Below are 25,898 nucleotides of genomic sequence, written 5' to 3'. Positions count from 1 at the left end.
GTCATGTTATAATAATAGAATTAAGTTAAATTAATTTTATTTGGTAAGTTTGATGAGTTAGATAAATTATTTTTAATAAATTATGAATATATACACATAATTTTAATGAAAATCATTAATCGTATGTATAATTTCGATTAACCAACTACCTACTGATTAATCGTTTGATGATACTTCATTCGTCTGACAACTGTTATTTACAACACTAGTTTAAACTGAGTTCCTTTCTAAGTCGTTTAAATTTTTAAAAGCAATTGGTTTGAACTGAAGGACTGTTGACCTCAATTAATTATAGGGCAATTGTCTAGTAATTAAATCTAGTCAAATGGGTACTTTTGGATTTTGACGAGGAATAGTATCAGTGCGTCACAACATTTTTTTTTTTAAACATACAAATATTTTAATGCTCCACCATCTGCTGGATTTAAATATTTCACCAACTCAACATTTCTTCGAAATAATAAAACAAAAATCACTTCAAATTACGTATACAACTATTTTGAATCATAAAATTCAAAACAATATATATATATATATATATATATATATATATATATATAGAGTATGACTAAATTGTTACCGGTAACACTTCCATCTAAGTACTTACGGATCAAATTTTAGATAATATAAAATTATTACTTTTTTAACCTGTTCCATCAATTAATTAATACTCTTCTCGCACTATAAAAAATGACATTATTCATATATTATTTAGTTTAACGATTCAATTGCACCAAAAGTATTTACTATTTTTTATGTCAATTTTGTATTGCTGGTAGAAAATCCGGGAACTAAAAATACCAAAATTTTTATTTCTACCATATTCACAAAAATAATAAATTTAAACACTCTAGTTTGATAGAAATTTGAAACTTACCGAGGCCGTCAAACCATTTAGTGGCCTCAAAGACTAGTCAATTGGCCCTGTGGCCTCAATCTAGGGATCTCCCAATGAATTAGCAGTCTCATTTTTTTCCTTTTTTCTTTTTGTAAGTGGCACAGATCTCAATTGCTTATGTTGGTTTTAAAAATCAAATAAAATTTCAATTTCAATAGGCACAAATGAGGTGGTATAGATTTCAAGGAGTCATAAAATTTCTGTAAAAAAGAAAGAAAAAAAGGAAAAAAAATGAGGCCGCTAAATTAGGGCTATAGGACTATTTGGTGGCCTGGATAATTTTTGAATTCTCGCCAAACAAGAATATTTTTTTTTATTATGCTATAAATACAAATTTCGGCTAAAAAAATGTATCTTTCTCCAAATTCGGATTCTATATAGGTAACTTTGAATTTGATCTCGGACCACCCGATCGATCAATCTGCACGATATTAAAAAGATCACGTAAATTTTAACTTAAATAAAATAGAATCAGATTGGATCGAAATTTGATCAGACGGTGCGGATCCAAACTCTGTTCGAGTTACCATATTTTTGGTGAGACTGTGAGAGGAACCATCATGTTGATCTTCTGTGACGCTTACATGTAGTTCTACGGATGAGGCGGATTCTTCCACTTCTAGTTGGTGAAGTTTTTATTCACATCCAACTTGCGGATGTTTTGTAGCACAATGATAATAATTTTAGTCAGATCTTACTAATTTGTTCAATCTGATCTAAGTTTAAGGTCAATCTAACTGATTTAATGAGCAACTAGCCATGCTAAGTTCGATTTAAATAATTGTTCCAATTAGTTTGGCTCGATATATATATACTAATTGAATTTTCTTTTATTATAGTAAGTGGTACAATTCTTATTAATAAAAAAAGGTATATTTGAATTAGACAACATTCAAAAATTGTGTTTTCGTTGGTAGTATTAAATATGTCAATGAATATATATATATATATATATATATATATATAGAGTACGGCTAACGCGCTTCCTCTAGCATATGGGCCGAAATGCTTCCGGTGGAAATTTGAAATTTCAAAATCCAAAAAGTCGATCTGAACCGTTCATCTTCTTCTCCATATTAATATATGCTTGGAGACCAAATTTTACATTTTTCTGAAATTTTTTACTATTTATTAAGCCATTTTGAAAATCGCTGATCCAACGGTAGCTTCTGATTTTTACTGTTTGGTAAGCCACCGTTGGATCAGCAATTTTCAAAGTGGCTTAATAAATAGTAAACAATTTCAGAAAAATGTAAAATTTGGTCTCCAATCAGATATTAATATGGAGAAGAAGATGAACGGTTCAGATCGACTTTTTGGATTTTGAAATTTCAAATTTCCACCGGAAGCATTTCGGCCCATATGCTAGAGGAAGCGCGTTAGCCGTACTATATATATATATATATATATATATATATATATTTTAAAAAAGTAACATAAACTGTTACAATTTTAAATAATATTGGGTCTACTTAGACTTAAAATTTTAGGCATGATGATTTGGACCGAGTTGAACATAACTCGCGATGTACATGTGCATATCCAACTCGATATTAGTCCATTATAAAAAAAAATATTTTTGCATGTCTAACTTAAATGCAATATGAGTATTATGAACATATAAATTCTAACTACGATTTATTATCATAACAAACTCATGTCATGTGTCGGATGTACTTACAACCTTATTGATAATATTTTACGTAAAACTTAAATATAACCATCAAATTTAACCTTAAACTCAAAGTTATCCAATTTCTCTAGTTCATCGATATATCTACTTTACTTTTTGTGTTATAATGAACAAAAATATATATGATAATGAACATATTGCACTGTCAATTATATATTTCACTATGATATCAATATTATATAGGACTGCAGAGATAATTATTATTTCCATATCTTACTAAAATAACAGTTTTTTTTTATTAATTTTTATATGTAAACTATATGTATAATATAAACACAATTTATTATTATAATAGATCCGTACAACATATTGAGTATTCTTATCACATAACTATAGTTTTGGATGTAAAAATAAATTTTGTTTATTGAATTTTAATCCTAAGCTCTTATATATTTATTTACTTGGTTTTGTTTTTAATCTCTATCTACAAAATATTTCGTGTCTTTAACGAAATAACATACATGATAATGAATGGATATTGTCGTTTACGTATCTTACTAAGATAGACATTATCTTTATACATGATAATGAACAGATAAATGTTGTTTACATATCTTGCTAAGATAACTGTTGGTTTTTGTTTATCTCCGCACGTAAAGATTCTATAATTATTGTTGTCAATTATACTTGCACGTAATCGGTCAAAACCGTCTAAGATATAGTAATGAACAAGTAATTGTTACTTTACGCATCTTAATATTAATTGGAGCTATTACGTTATACTATTATTGTTGCGGGATAATTTTCACACGTAACCATCATATTATTGTCAAATTAGAGTATTATTCACGCTGAGTGACTAAATTACTCTAATGTCGTATCGTTTGGAGTACGTACAATTAATATTTCTATGAATTTTTTTAATCACAAATCATAAACTTTTTTAACTCATGGAAAATAAGTGCCAAACAATTACAAAATTTTATATATATATTATGATTTATAGAAAGAAATTAGACATTTTAGTGATTCACTACATAATTGAAAGCACCCAAATTAGATTTATGAGAAGTGGAATATAATAAAGGCCCAGTCAGACTGGTTTTTAGTAAACAGAAGATAGTAATAGTAACCGACATTTCATGAGGTTTTGGGCTGTTGGGTCCTTTTCTCAGCCTATCCTCTCACCAAGCCATTCAATTGCACACTAACTGTACTACTCACTGTGACAGCAACCGTTTTGCCAATCCTTACCCACGTGTCACCTTCCTAGTCCCCTGTCCCCACATCTATCCCCACAACAAATCCTCTACAATGACCATTTAGTGCTGTACACATCACAGCCGTTGATAAGCTCAAACTATTTATTTACAGCCGTTGATGTAATCCATGCAATGAGGTGCAACGCAACAGAGGATCCGAAATGCTGACTCACTGAACCCACTAGGCACTTGTCTTTTTCTCGTTATCTCGGAGACAAATCCAGTCAAACATCTAGGAAAGAAAGGTGCCATTTAATGCTGAGGTAAGGAAAAAGAGAGGAATGGTATTTGTTTGTTCCCACAAGGAAAGAGATAATGAACGAGGCAAAGCTCTCGTACAAACTGTTCAACGTATACACTTGTAGCAAATCAATGCCGTGGCAGGCAGAGAAAGAAAGAGGGAGTGTAGGAGAGAGAGAGAGAGAGAAAAGATATACTAGGGGGATTGTGTGGAAAGTCGTGAGTGGTAATTATATAAACGGATTTAATTTCCGTTTTTTGATTTATTTTTCTTTCTTTTTTTTAGACTATTCGTGTCTTTAAATGGATACACATAGAAGAAAGAATGATCCCAACACGCCAAATCCCAATTACACAGAGAGAGAGAAAGAGAGAGAGATTAGAGAGAGAGAGAGAGGGGATTGGAAGGGTGGCCTCTCCTCACCTCTTTCACGTGCTCGCCTCTATATATACTCTGCCCCCTCGAGCTTTCCCTTTCATCAATCCATCATCCCTTCGTACATTCTTGGGTTTTGTGAGGGTTGCCATATAATAAAGAGATCTCAGAGGAGGCGGGGAGTTAGTAGGTTAGTTGGCAGTTGAGAGTTCTTTCTTGGGTTTTGGGTTTATAGAGACAGAGAAAACGATGGAAGGCAAAGGCGAGATGAAGAAGCAGCAGCCAGGCACCAGCAGAGGAGGAGCAGGAGAGGCGAGAGACCGGATGATGATTGCCGACATAATCTCCGGCAACAGAGGCGAGGCTGTCGATGCTAATTCTACCTCTGTCAGCTCCGTCTTTCAGCCAGATGCTAGGGTTCAATTCTTCTCTCTCTTCTCTATTTTGGGTTTTTTTATCTGAGAATAATTCACAGTTTTGAATTTGAATTTGATCATTTTGAATGCTCTTACAATATGTTATCTCTGTATTGTAGGTCACTGGGCAGAGGGTACCGGGGCGTCGCTCTGTCCCTTCTCGTTACAGACCTCCTGGTTTTTGTTTTTTAACTACTCCCCCCGTTTTCTTTTCTCTTTTAATTTTATTTGAATTTTTGTGAGAAGATAAGCTATTCATCAATCATCACCACCTTGCTTGCACGGGTGCACCTGTTTTTAAATGTCGCATTAAGTAGTGTTGTTGTCTTATTGACAAAAAAGTCCTGTTATTATCACACAATTCAATCATATGATCAGGTGTCAAATGTACATTAGGAAAGAGTGGGGGCCAAAGCATCTTTTCACCTTTTTGTACCAAATTGTTTTGCTTTTAAATTTATAAAATGATGATTAGGATATGATTTAATTCAGGATTAGTTGATTCTGCACTATATCTGTGCACTTGTCATTAAAATTTGACTAAATTTCCTTAAATTTTGCAGCACCAAAGCAATATGATGTGACCAAAAAACTGAGCACCAACAGGGAGGTGCAAGAGGAAGGCTCAAGAACTTCCTCCGCCACCGACGAATCAATGACTGACACAACCTTCGTGACCTCGTCGGTTCACTATGGGGGGCGGCACTACCACACCAGCCCGGCCCCAACGGATCCCCCCCGGGAACCTACAATTGATGTTAGCTCTGTTTACTTTAATTATAGATGCACCCACATGCAAGTTTCTAAGTTCAGCTAAAACAAATAAACTATAACTATATACATTGAATGCAATAATTGAGATGTAATTTATGAGAACATGGCGTGTTTAACTTGAATTTGTAGCCTGAAATTATTTTGTCGGGAGATAATGTAGGATTATATGTTAATCTTAACACATTTTATGAATATTTGTCATTTAATTTCTGACAAATTATTTATTTTCCTTTTTTTGGTTTCATCAGGAACTATTCAGTGGTGAAATTAACCCGGACGCTGCACACAGGGGTGACTGGTGGAGAGGTGTGTGTGTATATATATCTAATCAATTGATGATTATCTAAAATTCTTGTTTTTAGATAGCATGGCAAGTATATTGATTTATTTTTATTATTTTTCTCACAGGTGGTCTCTATTACTGAAGGAGTTTGAATGACTTGCTATTGCTGTAGTAAGGAAAAGGTAACTAAATGTTGCGTCTGATTCTTTGGTTTTTCATTAAAAACAACTACTTAATTGAAAACGTGACACTAACAAAAAATACCTGCTCTTTTTCTTTTTTCTTTTTTATGGACACAAACTATTGAATATATATCAAATTATCACCAGACATGTATCATGAAATTATCACCAGACATGTATCATGGTTTAGTAGCTTTCACTTGATAAGTAGTTTCCAAACTGTTTATCTTTTATTGATTGCTGTTCTGTCTCTTATTAATTGGTGCAGGTGACTTTAGGAGCTGTGAATAGCTGCTATATATATATATATATATATATATATATATATCTATATATATAAGATATTATATATCTATTTGGTAACAAGGTGAACAAATGATTGTTTGCCAGCAGGTGGAATGTCTTTTTGACATATTCCACCTTTAGTGTTATGTTATTTTTATAGTTTGATTGTGAAATGCTGTTTAGACCAGGACAGTTTAAGCAGCAATTATTGACTAATTTTAGAAATTGGCATTGTCTTGTGTTTTGGTGGAGGCAGGCTGTCTAAAACATTAGTCATGTTATCTTACCTTTTTATCTATGTGTGTGACAATGTGTGATTGTAGTAGAGTTTAAAATCTATGTAAGACTGTGTGTTAGTCGGTTAGTGTGACTGTAAGTTCTATAACAAACAGTCAAGTTGTGATGTACTGTGATCAAATTCTCCTCTTATTCATTTGTGCATCTTTATATTTTTCTTGTTTTCTATAAATTATATGGATTTTTAGATCATGATGCATTGTTAGTGGAGTAGTAAAAATTGCAGATAGTAAAAAATGTATTATTCAGAATTGTGATGTCCTACTGTTTGGAAGTACATGACAGATTATAAAACTAGAATTTTCAATTTAAAACAAATGTTTGTCAAATTACTAAAACAAATGAAGATAGTTCAATTGTTCAAATACTTATCTTACCCTTATATCTATGTATGGCAGTCTATTTGTGATGTACCTCTGATAAAATTCTTTTCTTATATATTAGTGCATCTTTATATATATCATTCTTGTTTTTCTATAAATTTTTGGATCCCTGATGCTTTGTTAAATGCATTTTTAGTGGGGTAAAAATTGAGATGATGTCATTGTTCCTGGAGGCCAAAAGGGCTCTATTTTTTTGTTTATTTCAACAATATTGATAATAAATAAGGGAGTTCGGAAGCACATGACAGATTATAAAACTAGAATTTTCAATTTAAATCTGTAGATTTCGAATATTATGAAAAGATTTAAATGTTTGTCAAATTATTAGCACAAATGGAGATATATAATCCAAATACTTATCAAAATCAAATATATATAGATTATAAAAAATGCAACGAACCAGAAATTTTGAGCTCTATAAATTTATTTTTAAACAGTTAGCTTCTTCCTTTCTTATATATATCTTTTTGGTTTCTGAAGTAAATGCCAGAATACAAGCAAAAATAAAACTATCAAAATCAAATATATGTTTTCAAGGAATAGTACTTCAGCCGAAAAGAAACGAAGAAATAAAATAAGTGGAGCCAGTGCAGCTTTTGTGGCCTTATCTATTTATCTGCAGTTTGTGGGCCTTATTGCCGCAAAAATAAATGGAACCTTCTATAATAGATTGGAAATCAATTACATGTAACACAATTTTTAATTATGCACTGCATAATAAGATAAATCCGTAACAATCACAGGACCCACAATAAATTCACAAAACTAATGAGAGAAAGCATGCAATATAACAACAGAATAGATCAACATGGCAGCAGGGACAAGTGTCACTAGCGGGATAACTGCACCGGCAGTTGCCGTGGCAGCGGCGCCACAGCCGAGCCTTCCAAGTTTGACTTGGACTAAGTTAACGAGCACAAGCATGAGAAATCCAACCCCAATTATGGAGCTGAGCGCTGTTGCCATGAGGCCGGCACGCAACAAAACCCTGTCGATCCGCACCGCATGTGTGCCGTATGGTTTTCCCATGCGTACAGCCTGCTTGAGAGCGAGTGCGACCAAGCTCGAGAAAAGAAACACCGACAATGCATAGGTGCTGAAGGAGATCACGTCCTTCTGAACCTGGTTACTTGCCGCGCAAAAGTTGCTACCGCCAGATGAGGGACCAGTACCTGTATAATTACTCAAATAAAATCAATAGATACAAAATAAATTAGAAATATTTTTTGAGCATGGAGGCAGTAGCACATGCGTGACAGATAAACTGCAACCTTCATAAATTTTGGTCAGTTGTACTAAGTTTTTGTTTATAGGTTTACTTATTAAAATATGCTGATTATGTTCAGGATAAATCATGATCACTAATTATAGGCACAAACATGTGTTGTCGCAGCACAGTTTTTTCTTTTCTGTTTTTTTTTTTATAAAAAAAATGGATGAAGCCACCGATTCTATTGATAATAGAAACCATACAGTCTTACAGTATGAAAGAGATTAAAAAAAAATAGTACCAGTTTCTCTTGAACTATTAGCTAAACCCTCAACTAATTATGCACTCATACCGATCTATTGTACCAGTAGCCTACACTCCTCAACCTCTACTCAAAATAACCAACAAAAAGTGTGAAAATACATTCATCAATATACATTCAACAAAAAAATATTACATAATCAAGAGATCTAAACTATGATAAACAATTGTTATCTACTCTAGGTTAATGTAGCACAGCAAGTCAAGTCAGTAACTAATGCAACGTGTCAACATTGTTCATTAGACATAGTAATTAATTGACCCAACAGATTGTCCACCAGATTCAGGTAAAACTGTGTACACCAAAACGGTCGGTAACTTGCTGACTCGTACATTATCATTCAGAACACTTACTGAGGCCAGTGAAGACAGCACCGGTTAAGATGGAGTTGTGGCTAACAATGGCGTCTAGTGCATTGAGGTGGATGCTAGTCCACCTGTCATCGCCATCCCCACCTGCTCTGCCACCGGTAGACTGGCCGTTGTTGTTTGCGCTGGTGGATCTCCTTCGCCGATGGTGGATACTGCACTCGTGAATCTCACCAGATGACATTGGCATAGTTATTTCTTTTGTGTGTGTGTGTGTGTTCACTCATCACACAAGGAAGATAAATTGGGATGGAGATGGCTGGTGGAGGAGAAAAAGGAAGGAGTTGAAGAGAAAAAATTGTTAGTGCTATTCTGACAAGTGGGCCTGTCTTGTGGGTTGTTGGTGCGTTTACTGGTAAGGTCTAAACTGCCAAAGGAAATTCGTTTGGGAATACTTTATGTACACTGTACGTCCGTGAGAAAATTGGCACGTCAACATATTTAATTATATTTCATTGTTAAACAATTGTATATAGCAAATTGAATTAATTTAAGAATTTTGATGATTAGGTGCCTTGTCTTGTTAGTTTGGAAGAGAACAAGTAATAATTGAAGGGAGTTGTTTTATTTGGACCTATTTCCGGGCTTCACTGTCTTTATTTCTTCATTCCTCTTTCAAACAAATAAATAAAATCTTAATTATATATTTATTTGATCTTAAAATTTGCAATTTTCTGTACCATTAGAAGATTCTTATTTTTCCTTGAAAGTTAATTAAACTGCAGGAATTTTACCTACTTATTAAAAGATTGTGCGCGTATAATTGATTAGAAGTAACTTGTTTTTTCAAAGGATGTTCTTTTTAGCTAAAATCACAATTTAAACTTGGTATGATTACCAAACAGAAAACAGTTCAAAATCTGCTGTTTTGGGCGTGAATCATTGATTTCAGAGGGGATTGACACTTGGTCAGGCTTTGCCAATGGTTTTTTTTTGTTTTTTGGTGCTAAACTTTCTGCTAAAAATAGGTTGTGTCATGTTTTTTAAACTTTTTGATATCATTCCAATGGAGCTCCAATTACAAAATTTGAAAATTCGGCTCATTCTTGCACTCACAAATTAAAAAAGTTTCAATGGAGACATGACATGTCAGGTCCTCGATACAGATTGCAGATTTCAAATTTTTATATACCAGATTCACTGGTATAGAACTTCCAGCAGAAAAAAATATTAATGCGATCAATCAACATTATGTTTTCAAGAAATTCTAATAAGAGATACACCGACTATAAAAAATTAACAGAAGAGATTGTTTAAAGCATGCATTTCATCCAAGTTTGCTTTGCATCAAGTTCAAACGATGCAGCCAGCATGAACACCAACTATCTCATTTAGTACAACCATGCCACACAAAATCTATCTAACATTAAAAAGAGTGGCCAAAGCCATTGATATCTGAATTCTGAAACTTACTACTATTATTTATTTGTTCTTGTATGAGCCTCCAAATCACCGGTTCCTTGGCGCAAAAAGAACCCACTTCTCCCGAGAAAAAACCCGACAGCATGTCCTGCCAGAGTGGCAAGAAACACACCCACATTGAACGACATGACGGCAAGCATGACGAGATACAACACCCCCATTTTCAATGCATGAATTGCAGTTAGTATAACGGCATTTGAAGTGGTCGAGCCAGACTGGCTGACGCGATTGGAAAAGGCCGTAAGTGTCTCGGCAACCGCAGCCAGAAAAAAGATAAACAGAAGAGATAGGAGGTACATGCCTATACCGGAATTGCCGGGCCAGGAGGGGAATAGGATGAGAGCATCTTTGCCCCAAAAGAAGGTCATGTGCATCATCATGCCATGGCCATGGTTTCCCATAGACATGGGCATGGTTGATGGAGGCGGACTCATACTGGTGCCCGAGCCACCCATCGAATTGCCATGGCCGTCTCCCATTCCTTCTATCGTTTTTGTTCTTTTAGGAGGGGTTTCAATGGAGATAACGAGTTTCTCGGTTGGCGATATAAAGGGAAATGAGATGAGAAAAAGTAGAAAGGGAATGGGAATATATAAAACTGTGCTTTGAGAGAGAAAAGGTGGAGTTATGGTTTCAGATTTACTTTAGTTCCATTGTTATACATATAACAAGAATTGAATGGGCATTTGGTAGAACAGGTGGTGGGCTTTTTTTTTCGAGTAACAGCGAATTTTTATCCTAGAAAAGAGGAATCTGGTCTGGCGATCTGATCTAGGAATGCGTATCCTCTGCATTAACTCAAAAAGAAATATTTGAGTTAATGAATCTTAACCGTCTTGAAAGGAGCCAATCCGACCACTATAGATATTATCTTATTTATGGAATCAAATATATTATTGTATACAAATAATGAGGTTTACATTAAAGTGGTAACAACGGATATAAGTATACTTTTTTCTATTATATTCTCTTCTGACCAACGTTCTAAATAGCGCATTATAGCGACACAATAGTGTTTTTAGACAATAAAAGCTATGACGCTATAGCAATTCTATATGAATATAGCACTGTTTTTTTAACCGTTCTGCTATGACGTGATAAATACTATTTAAATCTTTACTTTTGACGCAACAACCCTATTGAAACTTATTTTCTTTTTAATTGAAAATATAAGCATATCTTTTCAACATTTATGAAGATACTCATGAGTCTACAGTTACTAATATTCACAATTGTTTTAAAGAAACTGAACTACAAAAGCATAACTATTTTATATAATATGATTCTTAGTAGGCGTCCCAAGAAAAATTAAACATTTTCTAAACTAATTTCTTTACTCACTATAACTGCTTTTAAAGATTACATTATGGATTTTAGGATTTTAATTGCGTAATTATAATTTGACGATCTTTTATACTCTATATTTATTTTTTCATCGAATGACTAATGCAACCCCAATGATTCTTTTGAAGTTGAATTTTCAACAATATAAGATGCAGTCCCAGTATAGAAAATTTAGCAAACTTCAAATGCAAAGACAACATTTCTAAAAATCTAATCTATAAATAAATTATAACATATGAAAAACTTGCCAGATTATTTTTATTTAATCCGAGCTAAGGCTTTTCCGGCCTGCCATGTCATTCAATTTTAGTAGAATTTTATTTACAATCAAAATATCAAGATTTAAAATACGCAATAAAATTTAAAGAAAAAAAATCAAAATATAAAATTAAGATTTAAAATACATTATTTAGAATGAGGAGGGATCCAATTACAACATTTTTTGGTGACACCGGATTACACCCTATATTTACAAAGTCCAAACAGTAGATCCAAACCGTTCAACTTGATAGATATGTTAAAATGTGCTTGCAGATCAAATTTTACATTTTTCTGAATTTTTTTTACTATTTATTAAGATGGGTACAAAAATTTAACGGTATGAATATAGCGATTTTGTTAAATACTTAATAAATAGTAAAAAAATTTAAAAAAATGTAAAATTTGATCTACAAGCACATTTTAACATATAAATTATGTTGAATGGTTTGGATCAACTGTTTGGAATTTGAAAACTTTGAAAATAGAAAGTGTAATTCGGTGTCACAAAAAAAAGTGTAATTGAATCCCTCCTCATTTATAATTTAAATAGGTTAAATATTAAAGTTAATCTAAATTAAAAATTATTTGGTTTTCGGTCAAATGTCTACACGATCAAACATTAATTTTTAAATTGCTCGATGGGTGACTAGCTGATTTCAAAACATTATATTTTTTTAAATAGTTGGAGTTCAAGCCACCTAACTATTTAATATCTGCAAAAAAAAAAAAAATTAGATTTGGAACTTGCAATTTTTTACATAGAGAGCGTGTTTTTGTTACTAAATCAAAAGCTGATTCTCAATGGCAATATATTTGATACAAACCGCTCACCTCTTTTTTTAAATGGCAAAAAACATGATGAAACTCTAGGCAAAAACACAAGAAAACGAAAAAGCCAAGGATTTGCATGTCGTTTGAAACGATCGGCTTTCTTCTCTCCGTCAACTATTGATGGCAGTATGAGGTGCTTTTGCCCGGTGAATCTGGCTACCGCTCTTTGTGCTTTCGCCTAGTAATTCCGACTATCGTTCGGTGCTCCATCTTCATTCGAGCTTGTGCTTTCGTCCAGCGGATCTTACCACCATTTCTTAGTGCTTTCGCCTAGTAGATCTGGCCACCGCGCTTTTCTTCGACCTTCAGTGATTTTTATTTAACAAGCGGTTCGCTTCTTCTCTTTTCTCGAACACTTCTTCTCCTCCCTGGTAATGAAAGAGTGGGGGGGGGGGGGGGGGAGGGGGCGAACTATACAAATAGTTACTTACATTACATGTTGTTGTTTGTTTTGGTTATTTATGTTGGTGTTTGTTGTGTTCTCTTTCTTCTCCCTCTCTTTTTTTCTGGCTTCCACACTCTTCATTGGGAACTCTCCGAGGTGACTGTCCTGGTTCGGTTGATTCAATTACTGGTCTGGTTTGATTCAGTGCCTCCATTAAGACTTCTGACTGGTGGTTGTCCCGATCTGATTGATTTAGTTCCCGACCTGTTTGATTTAGTGCCTTCTACAATGAAGTTTGCCAGCATAACAACTTTGTGAAGGATGGGTGTTTTGAAAGTTATATTTTAATAATAATTTATGTGTTGTTCATGATTTTATTACAAATGTTATTATTCTTGTTTCTTGAGATTTATATGTTATATCTTTAAAAGTATTCAAGAAGATGCTCTTGGTCTTAAATCATAAAACTTCTAAAATGAGAAACATTTAATCACTAAATAAGTTCACGATCATGGTAATTAAGGAGGAACGTTAATTACCAAGGAAGATTGTTATGTAGATTAAATTACATTGAAGTTCTATAAATGTTAATAAAAGATTATCATTTAATTACATGAATATATAAAAATGTGTATTTTATATATTGAACATGACTTAAATGAATGAAACATTATATGGATTGTGTTTTGTATCATTAAGGTTTCCATTGTGTCTTTAGAATCTTAGATATGAGATATGTAGGTTTTTCACATGAGAAATATATAATGTGATTGTTATTTAAATACTATCTTATGATAGGAATAAAATAGTAGTTCATTGTGTACAACTTGTGCGGGAGAAATCTATATGTTAATATTATCATTGTCTCTCAATTTGAGTTATGATATTATTGGGCCCCTTGGTAAAATGAAATTATATCGCATGCAATATAACTGATGTAGTTATAATTATAATTCATTTGAGAGACCAAGAAAATGAATATAATGCAAGAATGACACGATCTTATTTTGCATATTATTCATAATATCATGTGACAATGATAGACACAAAATTAGTGGATTGAGTAAATGATTAGTATGTCGTTTGGATAACTAAAATGTAATGATAGAACCTCTTATAGTCAATAATATAAAGTTTGTATTATTGCCAAGTGTAGACACCCCAAATTGTGTAATCTTGAAAACAAAATATATGCTTGCATCAAACTTTGAGTGGTGAAACCAATGACGAATGGAGAATGTAATCTCGAGGTATCTGCAAAAAGAGGTATGCTTTGCAATTGAATTTTTCGGTTAGTATCATATATTGTCTAGTCTCAAATTGAATATGTGCACTACAAGTTGAACATTATTCAGCCCGAGAATATTATATAATTACATCCTCGATAATGATAATTATTACTGACGATGTTATATTCACGAGTACTTGTTTCTGTTGGCTTATTGATGACATTAGTCATTTATCTATCTTCGGTTTTGAAATAAATTTTATTATTATGATCTCATGAAATTAAAATAAAATTAAAATAATATGATGAGAAGAGAAAATACCTCTCAAATATATCATCTCGCAAAATTAAGATAAAATCTAGAAATACGACAAAAACTAGTTGTTTTAAGTGGCTAATTTTGCTTTGATTCGAGAAGTGCGACAAATTTCTGATATAACAAAATACTAGTTTTAACGTGCTATTTTATTCTATTAAAGAACGTATTAAATTATGGTAGTATCTTCAAATTTAAATCATAGATAGTGTCAACCCACAACTACATCCGACAGAGTAATTTATCATTAGAATTATTTTTTTCAGATGAAACATTATGACTCAAATCTGTTTCTCTCCAGTACATCTCACGTGAATAATATATAAGAGATATTGTTCGACAGATGTAAGACCTTGTCTGCAGTAATAAGACAGTTTCATAGTTTTCACTATCCAAAATTAATAACTTATAAAAGAACATAAGGCTTGCTAAAGAGCTCACTATTGGATTCATTCGGAGAATACTACCCACTATTCTATTTTGGGTGCAATATGAAATACAATCGATGCTTAGGATAATGATTTAACCAAACTCATTTTTAAGTAACTGCTTCGAAGAAAATAGTCATATCATGCATCAATGTGTTTTATATGACAGCCCTATTTACATACGTTATAAAAACCAAGTTTTAATTATCACTAGCTAGCCATGTAAAATTAATGTGGAGCTACACACAAAGAATCGTGTCACATTTTTTTTCTGCCGACATATAGATATATTGGATAAACCACAAACATATCTTTCAGGAAGAATATGCATGATTTTATAATATCAAAATTATTTTAGAAAATATTATGAACCATTAGAATAATTTTGGAGTCCATTAATTCTTTAATTTGCAAAAACATTATTATTTATATCAAGCATATGTTATTTTCGTCTCCAAAATGAAACTTTTTAATGTGGAAAGGATAATATTTAATGCACAAGTTATTTTGCTTAAGTGTTCTAGAATTAGCAAATATATTTTATTCAAAAAAATTACTTCTTCATAAGCTTTGAGTATGATTACACTACAAAAAAATTCAGAAAAGTTCCCCAAATGAGTTTAGTAACTATATATATGACAAGTTGTGGTTATAAAACGTATATTCAAATCACATTGGCAAGTTGCAAAACCAGCCAAGAGACAACTTGGCATCCCTTTTCAGCTATATTCTAGCTCCTTATGTTATTTCAAATCAAAAGACCAACTTGTACTTAACATATCAGCAAGATTTTTGCCTATTCCACATGACATTGTTCTTAGATATTAATTAAATTAATCTTAAAAAGGAATATATTTATTGGTTTTCATGAAGAATTCTTAGAAGAGAAAAGCTACTGGCCAATTCGTTGCAAATCACAATAACTAAATATATATGATATCATCATAAATATATATATATATATATATATATATATATAGAGTACGGCTAACGCGCTTCCTCTAGCATATGGGTCGAAATGCTTCCGGTCAAAATTTAAAATTTCAAAATCCAAAAAGTAGATCTGAACTGTTCATCTCCTTCTCCATATTAATATCTGCTTGGAGACCAAATTTTACATTTTTCTGAAATTTTTTACTATTTATTAAACCACTTTGAAAATCGCTGATCCAATGATTTTACTGTTTTGTTAAGCCACCGTTAGATCAGCAATTTTCAAAGTGACTTAATAAATAGTAAAAAAATTCAGAAAAATGTAAAATTTGGTCTCCAAGCACATATTAATATGGAGAACAAGATGAACGGTTCGGATTGGTTGTTCGGACTTTGAAATCTTAAAAACTGACTCGTTATAATTTAGGCTAAAATTATAACGTTATGACATTAGCCGGACTCTATATATTGTTGGGGTTTCGCGGTGCTAACCAAAACCCCTTTTAGGCTTAAGGTGCGGAATGACCGTAGAACAAAAATTTCTACAACCAACTTAAGCTCAGGATTAAACGGGGTATGTCAGGAAACTTTCCAAGGCGGTCCATCTTCAGTATTCCTTTGGCATCAAAACCCAATTTAATCCTTTTACAGATCTACTCCATGATTGATTTCTAAAACTTTAATCTACTTACAAATTAAATAGATTAATATAACATATTTATACCTTGTTTCCAAATCACAGTTGGAATGCAGACTGAGCGAGTAGAGCCTCACCAGGGAAGGAATCGACTCGGAACGGAGCATCAGACGTCTGATGCCTCTATCGGTTATCCACCAGGACTAACCGGAGAGCGGTTTATTTTTTCTGCCAAAAATACCGTAAACTGCGGAATTCTGCAAAAACACTATTCACGGGGAAAAGACGAAAACCCGTAAACACGAATTTTCGGTTGCTCAGTTTCATCAATATGCAAAACTGACATACCGCTAAATTCGGTAAAATACTATTCATCAATCCCGTAAATATACTCCACAACAACCCGCAAGATTATACGTCAACTACGTATAACTTTCTTTTCTCAACCGAAACACTATTTGGGAGAGAAACCGAGAAAGAGAGAAAATACCGATCCGTTTCGACACGAAACGGTACGAATGAATTGGTATTTTATTCTCTCCATGCACCCCTCTATTTATAGCCTCTAAAATGGTGTGAAAAGACCAAAATACCCCTATGACAAGGCATGCCACCTAGGGGGTGAGGTGTCATGTGGATAAGATCGATGACGTGTCATCTGGATAGGATCGATGACATGTCATACGGATAAGCACGAATCTGAAAAGACCCGAATGCCCTCGGCCCGAATACAAATAATATTTGTATAATTATTCTGAACAATTATATATATTTTTCTTCGATTGTTTGTTTCGGTATCGATGACGTGTCATCTGGATAGGATCGATGACATGTCATGCGGATAAGCACGAATCTAAAAAGACCCGAATGCCCTCGGCCCGAACACAAATAATATTCGTATAATTATTCTGAATAATTATATATATATTTTTCTTGCGGTTTGTTGTTTCGGTAATTTATACAACGTGTCCTGCACATTTATAAATTAACCGGTTAACTTTTATACAACGTGTCACACACGTTTATAAATTAACCAATGTTTTTGCTTGTTATTTTTACATAACATTTATAATTTAATTATAACACGTATAATTAATTATAACCATCTTACTATTGATCATAACCAATTTATAATCAATCACAATAAGATTCTCCGATTAACTCCTATATGGTGTGACCCAATAGGATCTGTGTTATGTTGGTAAATAGAGTTAAAACTGTTTTAACTTCTATAATCATGGGTGGCATCTGGCAACACATCATGACCATCCAATTACACAGATGATGCTGTACTGTACAATATCACGATCCAGTAAACAATTTACTTGTGTCTGTTCTTCTGTCTCATAGCTATCAGATTAGTTTCAAGGTAGATGTGTGTCATCCTTGCTAACTGAATCTTTTCTTGATCTTGAGCAGATTATCAAATATAATTACTCTTGTAATTATACCGCTAGCAGATAATCTTACTCTATCAAGGGGCCCAGTGATGCTATAGCTCATATAGAGATACGAGGGACAAATAGTATTCTTGGTAAACTATCACTTCCTCAGCTAAGCTATACATATGGAAAAGCTACCGTTATGACTGCTTTTTACGGACAGCGGTGGATAACAATCACACATACATATTTCTCAGTGGGAACGATAAATACCTCATACTGTAGAACGTGACAATAAATGAAAACATAAATGACACGAACACAATTCTATTTAATGTTTCATTCGGGGTCTGTCAAATACCATGTTCCTAGAACATGTATCTATGTGATTAAAATGACATCTCGTGTCAGGTGGTTTGTAAAACTTAACCATCTTTTAATCCACATACTAACCTTATCGCGGTAATTAGTGTTCCTGCTAATTACCTTGGTCAGTGACCTTTTAAGAGTATATATCATCTATATTATGGAGTTTCACAATTTCAGTCATGAACTCGAAATGATCCATAAATTCAATAATACTCAAGGCAACAAAATGATATATAAATAAACATTCAATTCATGAACAAGGCTTTATGATAATTTATCGTATTATTGACTTCTAGATTATTACAAACTAACATATATATATATAGAGAGAGAGAGAGAGAGAGATAGGTTAATATGCTTTCGATAACATATGGGCCGAAATACACACAGTCCAAATTAAAAATTTTAAATTCAAAAAGTCAATCTGAACCGTTCATCTTGTTCAACATATTAATATGTGCTTGGAGACCAAATTTTATATTTTTCTGAATTTTTTTACTATTTATTAAGTCACTTTGAAAATTGCTGATCCAACGGTGGCTTAACAAAACAGTAAAACCGTTGGATCAACGATTTTCAAAGTGGCTTAATAAATAGTAAAAAAATTCAGAAAAATGTAAAATTTGGTCTCCAAGCACATATTAATATGGAGAACAAGATGAATGGTTCAGATTGACCTTTTGGATTTTGAAATTTCAAATTTTGACCGTGTGTATTTCGATCCATATGTTACCGAAAGCACATTAGCCTATCTCTCTCTCTCTCTCTCTTTATATATATATATATATATATATAGGACTTGGCTACGGTGCTATGGGTAGCTAAGAGGGCTCCCGTGCTACGGCTCAATATTTGACTTTTCAAAATTCTAACGGTCAATCCGAATCGTTCATCTTGTTCTCCATATTAATATGTGCTTGGAGACCAAATTTTACATTTTTTGGAAATTTTTTACTATTTTTTTAGATTTATTGAAAATCACTGTTTTTCAGACAAATCTGGACCATAAAAAACAGCGATATTCAATAAATCTAAAAAAATAGTAAAAAATTTCCAAAAAATGTAAAATTTGGTCTCCAAACACATATTAATATGGAGAACAAGATTAACGGTTCGGATCGACCGTTAGGATTTTGAAAAGTCAAATATTGAGCCGTAGCACGGGAGGCCTCTTAGCTACCCATAGCATATTAGCCAAATCTGTATATATATATATATATAGACACACACACACACATACTAGTATCATACCCATGCGTTGCAACGGGAACATATTATAAGAAAAAAAATATATCAATGAAAATAATAATTATCCAAAAATTAAAACACATGTTAATAGAAAATTTATATGATTATGTATTTTCAATTAACTTTAATCGTGATCTCTGAGAACAATTTGATGATGTGATGGTTCTTTATTTTTAAGTACCAATGATATCTAATTATAGCTCAATTCGAATCTAATATCAAATATCGTACAACAATTCAATATCGACATATAATATGATATAAAAAAACATGAGTAAAAAGTGTTATCGTGTGTATGTATAGAATATGAGGAGGGTTCAAATGCACCCAAATTTTTGTGCACCCAAATGCACCCTATCTTTCAAATCCTTTTTCTCCATTTTCAAAGTCCGAATAGTCAATCAACCGTTAGATGCGATCTATATATTAAGATGTGCTTGGAGACCAAATTTTATATTTTTGGGAATTTTTTTACTATTTATTAAGCCACTTTGAAAATCGCTGATTTTACATTTTCTGGACCATAGGATCAGCGATTTTCAAAGTGCCTTAATAAAAGTAAAAAAATTCTAAAAAATGTAAAATTTGCTCTCCAAGCACATCTTAATATATAGATCGCATCTAACGGTTCGGATTGACTATTTGGACTTTGAAAACGAAGAAAAAAGGATAGGGTGCATTTGGGTGCATTTGAACCCTCCTCATAGAATATATATATACACACACACACACATATTATAAGAGAAATATATATTCACACACACGTTCTTATTTATATTCTTCTTCTTTGTTTCTAATTTAGAATACACACACACACACATTGATATATTTTATATTGAAAATATATTCTAAATTGCCCACAACAATATGTATAGAAATAAAGAAAGAGAAACAAGGAAATAAAAAAAAATAGAAGGTGGAATCTTCTCAATTAAAGAGGAGAAATATGGAAACAAAGAAATAATGAAACGAATAAATATATCGCTAAATTTCAGAGTTTGTTCAATCTTAATTGTAACGTATTGTGTGGCAGCACATGTGGTGAGTATGTTTTTAACTAAATTTAGACTTCTATACATAAAACAAATGCATTTAATCAAAAGAAGACAAATTATGTAATTGGAGGACTGAGATCAAATCTAAAATTTTATCTTTCAATCGTAGCCGTTGGTGGATCGAACACCCAAACGTGCTTAATAATAGAATGGATATATATATATATATATATAGAGAGAGAGAGAGAGAGAGAGAGAGATGGGCTATGATGCTTTGTAATGCATAGGCATCCTTGTGCATTGGACCATAAATCACCGATTCAAAGTCCAAATGACTGATTCAAACCGTTCATCTTGTTCTCCATATTAATATGTACTTGGAGATTCAAATTTTACATTTTTTGGAATTTTTTACTATTTATTAAGCCACTTTGAAAATCTAAAAATCCGGGTGAACAGTAAAAACCAATAAAAGTTTCTGGACCACCGGATCGGCGATTTTCAAAGTGGCTTAATAAATAGTAAAAAAATTCCAAAAAATGTAAAATTTGGTCTAAGTACATATTAATATGGAGAACAAGATTAACGGTTTGGATCGGTCATTTGGACTTTGAATCGGTGATTTATGGTCCAATGCACAAAAATGCATATGCATTGCAATGCACCATAGCCTATCTCTCTCTCTCTCTCTCTCTCTATATATATATATATATATATATATATATATATATATATATATATCTATATATATAGAAGGGATTGGATGACACCCTTTTTTGATGACATCGGATGACACCGTGCATTTTCAAAGTCCAAACAGTCGATTCAAATCGTTCAACTTGATGGATATGTTAAAATGTGCTTGTAGATCAAATTTTATATTTTTCTGAATTTTTTTACTATTTATTAAGATGGGTACAAAAATTCAATGGTCTGAAAATAGCGATTTTGTTAAGTACTTAATAAATAGTAAAAAAAATTCCAAAAAAATGTAAAATTTGACCTGCAAGCACATTTTAACATATCTATTATGTTGAACGGTTTGGATCGATTGTTTGGACTTTGAAAACTTTGAAAATGCATGATGTTATTCGATGTCACCAAAAAAGGGTGTCATCCGATCCCTCCTCATATATATATAGGAATATGTTAGCATGCTACGCGTAGCATAGAGGCCCTCCATGCAACGGCTCAATATTTGACTTTTCAAAATGCTAACGGTCGATCTGAACCGTTCATCTTGTTCTCCATATTAATATGTGTTTGGAGACCAAATTTTATATTTTTTGGAATTGTTTTACTATTTTTATAGATTTATTGAAAATCGTTGTTTTCAGCAAATCTGGACCATAAAAAACTGCGATTTTAGTTTAATTACAATCGAATGCTTTCTAAGATACTTGTCTAATTATATGTATCAGTTATATTGTAACTCTTCAAATCAATGAAATCGCTTACGAACTTTACTTCAAAAATAAATAAATATATTTGATACAAGAGATGGGCTACGGTGAGTTGCGAAGTAAAGCGACTATTTTACTTCACGTTCATATTTTACGATTTTAAAGTTCAAAACGTCGATCCGAACCGTTCATCTTGTTCTCCATATTGAAATGTGCTTGGAGACCAAATTTTACATTTTTTGAAATTTGTTTACTATTTATTAAGCAATTTTGAATGTCGCTGATCTGATGGTCCAGAAAATTTTACTGTTCACAGCAAAACAGCAATTTTCAAAAATGCTTAATAAATAGTAAACAAATTCCAAAAAATATAAAATTTGGTCTCCAAGCACATTTCAATATGGATTAAACATCTAACGGTTCGGATCGGTCGTTTGGACTTTCAAAATAAAAATACGGCGTGAAGTAGAAACGTGTTTTACTTCGCAACTCACCGTAACCCATCTCTTTGATACAAACCTATATAAACTATAAAGAAGAAAAATTTAATTTTTTTTTTTTATAAACAAACTGGGTATAAATTTGAAATAAATTGAAAAATTATTTAATCGTCAATTAAGTGTTGACAAAAGTGAAATCACTAATATAAACTATTATATATAAGACGGGTAATGTAATGGGAGGATCCATAACTTCTAATTTTTGACAAATTGGCCCTCAAACATTTATTTTTGATAATTATCCTTCTGAATTGTAAAAAGTAAAAACAGTGTCAATAACTCCCCTTCTCGGAAATTAATTTATTATTTAAGTACAATGGCCAAAAGTCGTGGGCTTTTAATTTTTATAATATAATATCTAAAATATTTTAGTTTTATGTCTTTTAATTTGCAGAAACTTAATAATTTATTTTTAAAAATGCATGGAGGCTTAACTAAATATTTATAATACATGAAAAGTTTGCTGTTTCAATTTTTGATGTTTTATTCTACTTTTATAGGAAACAGTTTTCAAGGTAAAATAATACTTAATTTTATTTATACATAAAAAAATAGCAAATATGATGAAGTAATTAATTATTATTCTTTAAAATTAATATTAAGAATTATAATTAATTTATAAAGCATTATAATAAATAAAATATTTAAATAAGGATAAATTAATTAAGGATTATTTTACACTTAAAATATGAACATTAAATAACAAATTAACTGACAAAAGGATCATTATTACCGATTATATGGTTTAGAAGTATAATTTGTTAAAATTAAAAACTTTAAAGGCAGAAGCTAATAGTAAAAAATGTACATTTTCCGCAACAACGTGCCTAGTGTATTGAAAAAACCCAGCGGGTCCAGACCCGAACCCGGACCGATCCGATCTGACCCTAGCTAGACTCTCAGATTGGACCGAACTAACCAAATGGTCTGGTCTAGTAAGGGTTTGGACCGGTTTTTTCCACTAGACCCGTCCAAATCCGAGACCCGTCTAGACCCAGACTGGACCAAACCCGAGACTCTTCTAGACCAGGACCGGACCAGACTAAACAGAAACATACCTGTTTCGGCTAGAAACAGTCCACTGCTTTTTTTTTCCAACGCAGACCCGGACCAAGACCCGAACTAAGACCCGAACCTAACCCAGACTGAACCCGTGTGAATTTTGGACCATGGGTCTAGCATGGGTTTGGGCCAAGTCCTCCAATTTAGACCCACCGGACCGACCGGGTCCGGCGGGTCTGCAAGTTAGCACGGGCCAGGTCTAGACCGACCCTACCTAGGGATGTCAATAACATATTTTTATTCATTTACCTGATCTGTATTGTATCCGAAAAGACGAGTAAGAGTAAGATTTTTTTAAATTAACTTATCAAGTACGGATAAGAATAGTGATTTTTTTTCATTATCTTATATTTTATCCACTTATCCTATAAGATAATTTTTTAAAATAAAATAATATATAGAAATATATTTGTATAAAGATAATACATAATATAATAAAGTTTTGTATTTTACTAAATTTTCATAACACAAATTAGTTATATTTATTATTCTTTCTTTCTTTCTTTCTTTCTTTTTAAAAAAAATATTTTATTAAAAACATAAATTGAGATGTCGGTGATATTTTTTTAATATATTCATCCGATTCATACTGTATTTGAAAAAACAGATAAAAAAAATTTATTATCATAACAAATACGAACATAAAAATAACTCTATCCAATCCGTATCGTAACCATGGACACCCTAAGCGTACCGAGTACTTATTTCTTCTCTATCCTCTAATGTTGTACGGCGTGCCAATTTATTCCTTTGGATCATCCACTGTCCACGCGTATAGGTCCCAGCAGTCTGCTCTCTGCTGTGATTTGCAATAAATGAGCGATGGAAATTCTTAACTTCTATCATTAAATTAGCAATATCCCGCCATTAATGCTGGTTTTTATTCCCTCTCTCCTTCGGTACTCTACCAGAAAGTAGGGGCGTTCATAGGTTGGGTTCGGTTTGTTTCAGTGAACCGAAGTTATAATTTGATTTTAAAAAATAAATCGAATCAAACTATTAAACTGAAAAAACTAAATCATTAAATCCAAACTAACTCAATTCGATTCAAAACAAACTAAATCAGATCCAATGAACACCCCTACCAGGAAGTAGAAGAGTATTAACTCGAGAAAAAAACATGAGTCATCTTGTTATTAGTTTGTCACAGCATATAATTTCACGCGTATTATATGATATTATTTATTTCCGTGATGTCTCTTTCTGATTGAAAATTATGTACCGTTTATGACATATAATACAAACTAATCTGATCACGTCACATCATATTACATAATACGTTATGTCATTAATTTTTTCAATATTATTTATTTATTTTAATTTATTTTGTAATAATTTCTTATTTTTAATATTTTTTTATGTAATAACTTGAAATCTGAAAACAAAAATTAAATGCAATCATTCAAATCACAGTTGATCACTCTAGCTGTTGTCATGATGTGGAGACATATGACATAAATATTCACATGATATTACTTTTATTCACTATTTTAATCACATCACATCGCATCAAGTTACTATAACAAAAAATTTAATCACTTATTGTGACGCAATGCAATCAAATCACCACATATTAATCACTTATTTACTATATATACTCTAGAGGACAATCAATTTTTGCAGATCCCTTCAAAGACTAGTCCTTGCAATGGAGTTAGAAATTTTTTTAAACGAGGTAACATATCATATTAAATACTTACATAAAATAATAAAAGTATTTGCTCATCAAATTGAATAATCTTTCAACAATCTGAAAAAAATAGCCGAAGAATTTTAAAAATGGTAAAATTTTGTATTTTATAATATTTTAATATGTAGATCAAATTGATAATGTCATATCAACCGCGTCCAGATCAAGAATGTAAAATTTAGATTTTTAGCATATTAGATGACACGCTAACATTAGTACACTAGCAAACAAATAATAAAAATATAACAGATTACATTAAACTTATTGGACTCTAATTGCATAGTGATTTGTATATTTTTCTAGAGATTACATATGAGTTTTTTGAAAAATAAATACATGTTTAAAACTAAAAGTTGTATTTATGATTAGACAAAAAAAAAAAGAGGACATTAACCTCCATTTATTATTGCTAGATCCCCCATGTTAATTGTCCTATACAGCTAATCAAAAGATAATGAACTTTAAATCTTTTATATCATGATTGTATACAAATATAATAAATATGTACGGAAGATAACATTATTTTTTATATCCT

The 25,898-nt window shown here is 32.1% G+C and overlaps 2 protein-coding genes across 3 annotated transcripts; one reads left to right on the top strand and one right to left on the bottom strand.

Annotated features, from left to right (window-relative positions):
* Positions 1 to 4,337: 4,337 nt before the first annotated feature.
* Positions 4,338 to 6,800, top strand: LOC144572673 (uncharacterized). 2 transcript variants are annotated; one of them, XM_078322335.1, is made up of 7 exons: positions 4,338 to 4,716; positions 4,747 to 4,826; positions 4,945 to 5,002; positions 5,389 to 5,582; positions 5,848 to 5,905; positions 6,008 to 6,064; positions 6,333 to 6,800. In XM_078322335.1, the coding sequence occupies exons 1-6, from the start codon at positions 4,659 to 4,661 to the stop codon at positions 6,022 to 6,024; spliced, it is 465 nt and encodes a 154-aa protein (XP_078178461.1). In that variant the 5' UTR covers positions 4,338 to 4,658; the 3' UTR covers positions 6,025 to 6,064; positions 6,333 to 6,800. The 2 variants fall into 2 exon arrangements, with proteins under 2 accessions (XP_078178461.1, XP_078178460.1); XM_078322334.1 differs by having other exon boundaries at positions 4,338 to 4,826.
* An 876-nt stretch (positions 6,801 to 7,676) lies between these two features.
* On the bottom strand, positions 7,677 to 9,514 carry LOC144572079 (uncharacterized). The gene is made up of 2 exons (XM_078321479.1): positions 8,915 to 9,514; positions 7,677 to 8,201 (listed from the first exon to the last, which is right to left on the bottom strand). The coding sequence occupies exons 1-2, from the start codon at positions 9,117 to 9,119 to the stop codon at positions 7,795 to 7,797; spliced, it is 612 nt and encodes a 203-aa protein (XP_078177605.1). The 5' UTR covers positions 9,120 to 9,514; the 3' UTR covers positions 7,677 to 7,794.
* Between the last annotated feature and the right edge of the window lie 16,384 nt (positions 9,515 to 25,898).

Source organism: Carex rostrata, chromosome 20 (genome assembly GCF_964058835.1).
Source record: "Carex rostrata chromosome 20, lpCarRost1.2, whole genome shotgun sequence".
In the NCBI taxonomy this organism is placed as follows: Eukaryota; Viridiplantae; Streptophyta; class Magnoliopsida; order Poales; family Cyperaceae; genus Carex; species Carex rostrata.
The sequence above is the reverse complement of the archived record's forward strand: the minus strand, read 5'-3'. Positions and strand labels throughout refer to the sequence as shown.

Bases quoted from the DNA above. Each gene is read 5' to 3' on its own strand.
- LOC144572079 (XM_078321479.1), bottom strand. From the start codon at position 9,119: ATGCCAATGTCATCTGGTGAGATTCACGAGTGCAGTATCCACCATCGG. The intron at 8,202-8,914 runs GTAAGTGTTCTG...GTAATTATACAG, and splicing joins TGCTGTCTTCACTGGCCTCA to GTACTGGTCCCTCATCTGGC.
- LOC144572673 (XM_078322334.1), top strand. From the start codon at position 4,659: ATGGAAGGCAAAGGCGAGATGAAGAAGCAGCAGCCAGGCACCAGCAGA. The intron at 4,827-4,944 runs GTTCAATTCTTC...TCTGTATTGTAG, and splicing joins TCTTTCAGCCAGATGCTAGG to GTCACTGGGCAGAGGGTACC. The intron at 5,003-5,388 runs GTTTTTGTTTTT...TAAATTTTGCAG, and splicing joins TTCTCGTTACAGACCTCCTG to CACCAAAGCAATATGATGTG.